Source organism: Galeopterus variegatus, unplaced genomic scaffold, assembly GCF_000696425.1.
Source record: "Galeopterus variegatus unplaced genomic scaffold, G_variegatus-3.0.2 Scaffold1097, whole genome shotgun sequence".
NCBI classification, from domain to species: Eukaryota; Metazoa; Chordata; class Mammalia; order Dermoptera; family Cynocephalidae; genus Galeopterus; species Galeopterus variegatus.
The window spans coordinates 158,986-168,504 of record NW_007727208.1 but is presented as its reverse complement, the minus strand read 5'-3'; the positions used below and the strand labels follow the sequence as shown (position 1 = coordinate 168,504).

General features: G+C 39.3%; 1 protein-coding gene across 1 annotated transcript in view; it reads left to right on the top strand.

Annotated features, from left to right (window-relative positions):
- LOC103592154 (receptor-type tyrosine-protein phosphatase beta) overlaps positions 1 to 9,519 on the top strand; it is a 106,376-nt gene that overhangs the window by 11,196 nt on the left and 85,661 nt on the right. Inside the window, exons 3-5 of the mRNA XM_008574760.1 lie at positions 3,870 to 4,148; positions 5,048 to 5,305; positions 9,151 to 9,414. Coding sequence (XP_008572982.1) covers positions 3,870 to 4,148; positions 5,048 to 5,305; positions 9,151 to 9,414 — 801 coding nt within the window. The remainder of the gene's footprint in view (positions 1 to 3,869; positions 4,149 to 5,047; positions 5,306 to 9,150; positions 9,415 to 9,519) is intronic.

Below are 9,519 nucleotides of genomic sequence, written 5' to 3'. Positions count from 1 at the left end.
TTTTCCTTTGAGAACAGAAAAATTGGGTTGACATTGAGGCTACCTGTGGAATCTTGGGGCTTCCTAATGCTGGTTAGTTTCGTTCATGTATGTCAGATGAATACTGCAGAACTTTGCATCTAGCATTTCATATTTCAGGTCTGCCTGGAACCAAGAAGTAGAAGGATGTCTTAAATTTATCGCTAATGATAAATTTGGATATATTGATCAAGTTTAAAGTATTGATTTATGGTTTTTGACAGTTCTCATACTTTGTAATACTTTGCTGGTTATTATGTGCATGAGAAAGATGAGTGGAAAAACCGAAGAGTCTATAAATGCACACATAGGTGCATTGATGCCTCTAACCATGAGCATACATTACATAAGTCGAGTAGGGTTTTTTTAATTACATATGATCTGTCACATGATCAGATGACAGGTATCTACATTTTTGAGTAGCATTAAAAATCTCTCTCTCTCTCTGTGTATATATATATATATATATATACATACACACATACACACACACATATGTATGCAATTAGCACCCGGATAGAAGTATTTAATTTGTATCTAGTAAAATATTAAAAACTATTTTTCATACAGCAGAATTTTCATTGTGCTTAGATTAAAAAGAAGTCTGAAAACTATTTAATTTCTGCAGCATGCATAGCAATAGTGGACAACTGCCAGCAAAAGGCTTTATCACAGTATAAATGGGGTTTTAAGTGTTTGTTTCCAGTGCAGGTTCTCGAAGCCCAGGCACTTCCCAGTCTCATTGTTCCTTTGTTCTAGCGGATGTATGAAGGATTGACTGTTTTGTTTTCTGGCTCAGAGAGATTAGATAAAGTCTGCATTTCTGAACTTCGCCCTCTAGGCACGCAACCTTAAAATTCATTTTCTGTATCTCATATTTCACAAATTATATATGTTTAGATTATACTGATCATAACATCATTTTTTTAAACCTTTATCTGGCTTGGTAGTAGATATACATGACAGTATTGATCCCTTTTGAACTATTACTGGAAACAACTGTCCCTCTCATCCCTGTCCTTAAAATGCCACTTCAGCAAAAAAGCATCATCTCAGTTGGGTGCGACAGCATTGTTCTTGAGTTTCACTGGCTATTAGAATCTCATGGTAGTAAAGTGCCTTATTCTTGCCAGGCAACAAGAAAACTTTCTGTGAGAGGAAATTATCTTTTACTTACAGCATCCTTAATTATAGGCTCTTATGTAGGATAGAAAATTTAAATAATATTGCCCCCCACAAAAAAAAAAAAAAACTACTGTTTTTCTTCAGAACTTATAAATAAGAATCATCCTGAGAATTTTTTATTTGATCTTAAGAGTTAGAAAGTTAGTTCAGGGAATAAACTGATAAGATTTTATCAAGGCTCTCTTATGAAGAAGGCAATTAAGGTATTATTAGTTAAGTTCCAAATTTTTTTCTTTCCGCTTGTGCCTCCATTTTCTCAGTAATTCAGAGGGAAATTTTTTTTTATAATCAAGTAGACAGAAATACGTTTATATTATTGAGTGCCCATTGCATGCCAGGTGAAGTCTCTATACCTTGTTGCTTCTCAAAACCCCCTTGGAGGACAGGTATTGTTATACTCCCCAGACAGGTGGGAAAATGGGGGCTTAGATAGGTTAAGTAATGTGCCCAAGGTCTCGTGACTGATAAGTGATGGAGCCGAGATTTGAATTCAGTTGTGTGTGACTCCAAAGCCCACACTCTCTACCATTACGTCTCACTGCTTCTGTGGCAATATCTTCTCCTGATTGCGGAATAATGATAATGATGATGATAGTAATAATAATAATAGCTGACATTGAACACCTACTACATGCCAGATACTGTTCTAAGTGCTTTTCATATAATATTCAAATTAATCTTCGTAACAGTTTTATTAAAAAGATAGTAGTTTATCAGCATTGCATCCATGTGACAACTGAAGCACAGGGAGGTTAAGGAATTTCCTAAAGTGCACAGCTACTAAGGAGGAGAGCCAGATTCAAGTCCAGGCTGTCACACTTTAGAACCTATGCTCCTCGGGAGAAACAAAGGGCTGGGCTTTGGCATGAGCCATGCAACCATGTCCTCCAAATTCACCTGTGCTTTGGGCTTTCTGTCCCATTGTATTAGTTATGCTACGTCAGCTTACTTGTCAGCTAACATTTATATTATTCATTAGTTATTGATTCTATAAAATGCTATGTGGCATATTTAATACTTGATGTATGATGTACTCATATAAATCATAGCATAAAACACAAAGACATTAGATTTTATAGGCTGTGTGAAGCCTATGGTTTCTTTTTTTTTTTTGTCTTTTCTGTGACCGGTAAGGGGATCGCAACCCTTGGCTTGGTGTCGCCCGCACTGCACTCAGCCAGTGAGCACACCGGCCATCCCTATATAGGATCCAAACCCACGGCGGGAGCGCCACTGCACTCCCAAGCGCCGCACTCTCCCGAGTGCGCCACGGGGCCAGCCCAAGCCTATGGTTTCTATTGGCTGCACATAAATAGTCTTATAAGCTGTCTGTCCATAAATTTCTTTTGAATATGTAGTAACATTATCTTATTTCTTTTTGTATTTATATTAATCACAAGAGAACATCTTAAAACATATACTGTTCTAATAAGGTCTGGAATACATAGTGTTGTCTTGTGAACAAGGTATAGTCTACCAAGAGGTGGATAAGAATTGAGGTCTCAGTAGTCATGCCACTAAAACAACTGACCTGACCCTTAAGAATTGATCTCCAAGGGCCGGCCCGTGGCTCACTCGGTAGAGTGCGGTGCTGATAACACCAAGGCCACGGGTTCGGATCCTATATAGGGATGGCCGGTTTGCTCACTGGCTGAGCGTGGTGCTGACAACACCAAGCCAAGGGTTGAGATCCCCTTACCGGTCATCTTTTAAAAAAAAAAAAAAAAAAAAAAGAATTGATCTCCAGTATCTTGATCCCACTTTCTAGACCAAGAACCATGCAGGATTTCTGAAAATTCCTCATATGTAGACATGACTCAATCATTCTTCTCTCAGCATACAGAGTAGGGAAAGCCTCAGGTTCCACTCCCTACTGTACTAAAAGAATGGTTGCTCACTAAATGCAGTTGACCTAATCTCTATCCCAGAGATATGCTCTTCATCCTATTTCAAGTTCAACAGTGGAAATTCAACATGGGCAAACAGGATTCTTCAAACTTACCCATGACTTTGAGAGTTTAAGTGAAGTGGACAGCTGGGTGCAAGACTTCCCCATTCCTGCCCACTCTGTGGGCTCTGGAAGTTCCAAAGTGCCCCAGAACTGAGATTTTAAAAATTTAAAGATGTGGGGAATCCCAGCCACTGGGAGAATCCATTTTGGTGAGCAACCGTACCTTAGCTTCATAATCAGATCTGTATCATTTGTGGTTGTCTGATATCTAAAAACCACCCAAAGTTGTATATGCTTGACACCAACAATACACAACCTAGAAAAAACTTCAGTAAAAATTTCAAATTATTCTTAGTATCTCTATTTTCGGTTGGGATCTTAAGTATTTATTCAGGCACAGCCTGGATGTTTGTCAGTCTTTGAAAAGTTTGCTAAATTTGCAAACCAAAGAAAATACAACCTTGCCTGGATTTTCACGATCAGAGCTACATTAACATGAAGGTTTTATTAGAAAAAGGAACTCACATGACTAATAACTAAGTGAGGTTTTTTGAAAATGAAATGATACATTTGGAAGTGAAGCAAAATGCCAATTGTTTCAAAGGCAGCAGATTCTTTAAGCTTTTAAGGAAAATGTATCTGGATTGCAGCAAAATAAGCAGTTATTTGCAAAAGTCTTTAAGCCATGTTTTCTTTCTTGGTATTTGCCTTGCAGATCCTTTACCTCCTGCTAGATTTGAAGTCAATAGAGAGAAGACGACTTCAACCAGCTTGCATGTTTGGTGGACTCCTTCTTTGGGAAAAGTCACCTGGTATGAGGTGCAGTTATTGGATGATAATAACCAAAAGATACAGGAGGTCCAAATTCAAGAAAGTACTTCAAAGAATGAATATACTTTTTTTAACCTCACTGCTGGTAATAAATACAATATTACCATCACAGCTGTTTCTGGAGGTAAACATTCCTCTACAGTTTATACCAATGGATCAACAGGTAAGACCTGTTCATATATAGTTGAGTATTTAATAATCTATGATCCTTTTGAAGTTGTATTTTTTTCAAGGAATGGGAGTGAGAATACCCCCCAGACCAAAATTAATTAATTCATTAATTAACCAATTTTTACAAAGGAGGTTGTGTCCCACTGTGGAAAGACTGGCCAGAAGACAGGATCTGCGAAGGTGCTGCTCACATGCTGACTGATTCTGAACAGCTCGTGGGACTTCTCTGGAACTGGAGTTTTCTCCAGTTTGAAGCAGATACTTCCTAATGGCCGTCTAACTCCAATCTTAGGCAACAGGATTTTCTAAGTTTGTGCCATCAAACTTATTTTTTAAGTGTTTTCCTCCTTTGTGTGATCTTCTCGTAACATCAAGACATAATGTTTTCTAAATATTCCTATGTTTGAAACAAGTCCTTGCTTCCTTGATGTGGTGAAAAACAAGTCAACTAATGCACCTGTATGTAATACCCACGGCACATTACTACTCCTTCCACGAAGTACGTGTCTTTTTATCATTTGCTCTCCCCTTATTTTCTATATTGTTTTATCTCCCTCTCTTTCCATTTTTCATCTTCTATAGTTCTATTCTTTTTCTTTTCCATTTAGTGCTATGCCATGTCATGCTTCATTGGCAAAAACTACGTTAATAGCTATTAAGTGGGAAAGATAGAAAAGAAAACTATGATATAGCTCTTGGCTGTAGACTTCGAAAAGAACATTAATCAAGGTTCCAGTGAAATTTCAAGAGCGCTGTTATTCATTATTGCTAATCCGCAAGTTAAGATGTCCACAGAAGCATAAATGAATGCGTGATATCTAATTAAATGTGTCTGTGTCCGCTATAAGGAAGTTGTGAATGACATTTTGAACATGCATTTTATCCCACTAGTGCCATCTCCAGTGAATGATATTGGCGTTTCCACAAAAACTAATTCTCTCCTGATTTCCTGGACCCATGGTTCTGGGAATATGGAACGACACCGACTGATACTAATGGACAAAGGGATCCTACTTCATAGCAATGTCGTGGACAGACAAGCTACTTCCTATGCTTTTCATGGGTTGACTCCTGGCCACCTCTACAACCTCACTATTGTGACCGAGGCCGCAGGGCTGCAAAACTACAGGTGGAAACTAGTCAGGACAGGTAAGTTCCCCCTAGCTAGCTGAACAAGAATAAAGCTCAAATAAAGGGAATGTTTAATAAATCAAGCTTATCAAGTTATTTGAACAAGGGTAATGTGGGACAAATTGAAATTTATATAAGTTAAAGAAGGCCCTTTATATATCTACTTTTCTTCTCAGAAAAAGAGAGATTCACTTTTATTCTAAAGTTCAAGTTAGCCCTTGCAATGTTTTGAAGTAAGCAAAGTTAATTGCTAATATTGTGCAGCTTCTCTTTTTAGTAGTCCCATCTCCTTGCTAAGGATTTCTACTTCTTTCTCTTAAGCAGCTATCCACTGCCTTTGTGACATCACTCACAGTGAACCAGAATTACTTTTTTCAGTTCTATACATAGACCTACACCCATGTGACAGTCATTTCCAAAACCCTCCATCCAATAAAACGTGTTTGGGGATGCAATACCACAGGACCTCTTCTCACAGTCTAACCTAAACTTAAACTAATCTGGGTTAAGTATTAATAATTCATTCATTCATTCATTCATTCATTCAACCAATATTTATTTATTTAGTGTAAGCTATATTCCAGGTATTGACAATGTAATATCCAAGGGAGACAAAGTCTTTGCCCTCATAGAACATATATTCTAGTAAATTCTAATGCTTCTAGCACATCTAATGTATTAATAGATCCCTTCTGTTGGTAAGTTATCTAATTTTAAGAGATACTCTATAATGTATAGTGCCTTAGAAATTACTTAAGTGGGGAGAGTTTCTGGAACCATAGGAGGCTGGTGGGAAAGATATTTAGGGACACCTGTACATTTACATACCTTTTATGACAAACCTCAAAGGTGTACAGACATTCCTGAAAAAATGTACCATAAATTTTAAGTTATTTGTGTGTATCAAGAGCAAATTACACTTCTAACTGCCCTATGCAAAATCAATGTGCTATGCCCATTCTTATAATGAAACCTCATTAATTTATATTACATCATTAGTGAGGCCCACAATTATAGCATGGGCAATGTATTAGTCAGTGTCTGTTACTTATAACACAATACCTGAAACTGGGTAATGTATTAAGAAATGAAATTCATTTCTTACAGTTTTGGAGGCTGGGAAGTCCAAAGTCCAGGGAACACATTTAGTGAGGGTCTTTTCCTGGTCATGAATCTTCACAGCAATGCAGGGTGTCACATGGTGAAATGGCTGAGGAAGAGAGAGAGCTAAGTTTCTAACTTGCTCTCCTTATAAATCCATAAAAACCACGTCCATTACTCCATGAATGGGTCAGTCCATTCACAAGGGCACAGTCTTCACAGTCTAATCACCTCTTAAGGGCACCACCTTTCAATTAACATAATAGGATCTCCCACCCTCTTAACACTCTCACAGTGGGGATTAAGTCTCTAGTACATGAAACTTTGGGGGACATATTCAACCCACAGCATTCCAACCCTGGCCCCCAAAGTTCATGTCTTTCTCACAGGTAAATACATTCATTCCATCCCCATATCCACAAAGTCTTAACTTGTCCCAGCACCAACTCAAAAAGTCCAAAGTTCCATCTGTGAAATCAAGTTATCTACTTCTAAGATACATTGGTGGGACAAGCACAAGGTACTTATTCCCATTCAAAAAGGGAGAAATATGCCCCCAAAATGGGGTAACAGGTCCCGAACAAGTCTGAAACCCATCAGGGAATGCATTAAATCTAAAAGCTGACGAATCATGTACTGTGATTCCATGTACGGCATTCTCTGCACACTGGTGTGGGCTTGGGTCTCCAGGTCCTCAGGCAGCCCTGCTCCTATGGCTTTTTTGGTTTCTGGCCATGCTTTAGCTCTCCCAGGCTGGCATTGCATGCTGATAGCTCTACAGTCCTGGGGTCTTCATGGCAGTAGACCCACTCCCATGGCTCCACTAGACATGGCATTGGTGGGGGTTCTCTGCTCAAACTCTAACCCCGTGTTTCCACTCAGCTTTGCTTTAGTGAAGGTTCTATGAGGTGACTCCACCCCAACAACATATCTCTTCCTGGGCCTCCAAGCTTTTCCATACATCCTTTGAAATCTGGGTGCCATAGCCCCATTATTCTGGGAGCTTGCAGACTTAACATCATGTGGATGCCACCGAAGCTTGTGGCTTATATCTTCTGAAGCTGTGGGTCCAGCCATGCCTGAAGCCAATCTAGCCACAGCTGGAGCATCTGGAGCAGCCAGAGTGCAGGGAGCATCATTCTGAGGCCTTCCTGGGCAGGGAGCCCAAGGAGGGTGCGTCGAGCCTCTTCCCTGAAACCATTCTGCTTCCCTAGGCCTCTGGGCCTATGATGGGAAGGGCAGCCTCAAAAATCTCTGAAATGCCTTCAAGGTCTTTTTTCCATTCTCCTGATAATCCCTTCCTTATGTACTAATCTCCTTAGTAAACTGTCACCGGGCTACACCCTTGGTTTCTTCTCTCAAACCGACTTTCTTACTCTTTATGTGGCCAGGCTGAAAGTTTTCCAATTTTTTACCCTCTGCTTCCTTTTTAATTATAAATTTCAGCTTTACATCATGCCTTCACTTCCATAACTCAGTGTAAGCCGTTACAAGTCTCCATGCAGCTTCCTGAATGCTTTGCTGCTTAAAAACTTCTTCCACCAAATACCCTGGGTCAGCACCTTTAAGTTCTATATTCCATTAAACTTTGGGGCATGAGAATGCAGCCAGGGTTCCCTGCATCTCTATAACATGGGTGATTCTCATTCCAGTTTCCAATAAACTCTTCCTTGTTTCTATATGAGACCTCCTTAGAAGGGTCTTTATAGTCCATATTTCTATCAGCATTCTGGTCACCACCGTTTAACCAGTCTCTGAGACATTCCAAACTTACCCTGCTCTCCTTGTCTTTTAAACTCTCACCAGAATCTAGGCTTTTTTTAGCCTGCTCCTCCATATTCTTCTAGCCTCTGACCAATACCTAATTCCAAGGCCACTTCCACATTTTCAAGTATTTGTTATAAGCAACACCCCCCATCTGGTACCAATTTTCTGTACTAGTTTCTGTTGCTTATAACAGTATACCTGAAACTGGGTAATGTATAAAGAAATGTAATTTATTTTCTTACAGTTTCAGAGGTTGGGATTTCCAAAGTCCAGGGAACACATCTGGTGAAGACCTTTTCCTGGTGGTGACTCTTCACAGCAATGTAGGGTGTCACATGGCAAAATGGCTGATCAGAGCTATATTGCAAGTAACTTTGGGGGACACATTCAACCCACAGCAGGCAAGAAGCAGAAAAAATATTCACTAAAGTGTGTCTCTTTTGTAATCATTTTCCTTTGGTAAAATAGTAACACCACTGTTTAACTTTACCATGACTTAATATAAAAAATAAAGTAGTTTTGGCATGTAAAATTATGTAATCACCAATGAATTGATCTACTTATTATGTACTCTATATTATTAAATATATGAACATAGGAAAAAATTAGGCAGATTACAGACCTCTTTGTGCCTCCCACCTAAAGTATTTCAGAACTGAAAGAGACCATTTTATGTCTTTTGACAAAACCTCATTGGCCAATAAGGAACACTAGGCTGAGTGAGGTACAGAGAGCTTCCCAGAGTCTCCCAGCTCCCTAATGACCAAGTCCGAGACAAAATCCAGGCTCCTGACTGCCAGGATTATGTTCTCGCCACTAGGCAGACAGACTTCCTTTGGTTTCACGGTATTATTTTTGCCTATCGAAGCTATTGTTCTCTTCTGAGCATGAGGTGTGGCTTGCAGGAATTAAAATATGAGTACAGGTCACGATTTGGCCACAGGACTGGTAAGATATCCTGAGTAAAATTCTCTTTCCCATTCTTTGCTAATTAGCCCCCATGGAAGTCTCAAATCTGAAGGTGACAAATGATGGCAGTTTAACCTCTCTAAAAGTCAAGTGGCAAAGACCTCCTGGAAATGTGGATTCCTACAACATTACACTGTCTCACCAAGAGACCATCAAGGAATCCAGAATATTAGCACCTCAGGTTACTGAAACTCACTTTAAAGACTTAGCTCCTGGACGACTTTATCAAATTACCATCAGCAGTGTCTCTGGTGAACTGTCTGCTCAGAAGATGGCATTGGGAAGAACAGGTGAGTCTTGGGCTCCAGAAAATTCCTTCATTGCCTAAATCATTCTCTGACCCATCTTAGAACAGGACAAAATAAATGAGAAGGAAAATTTTTTCCAACCTAGGA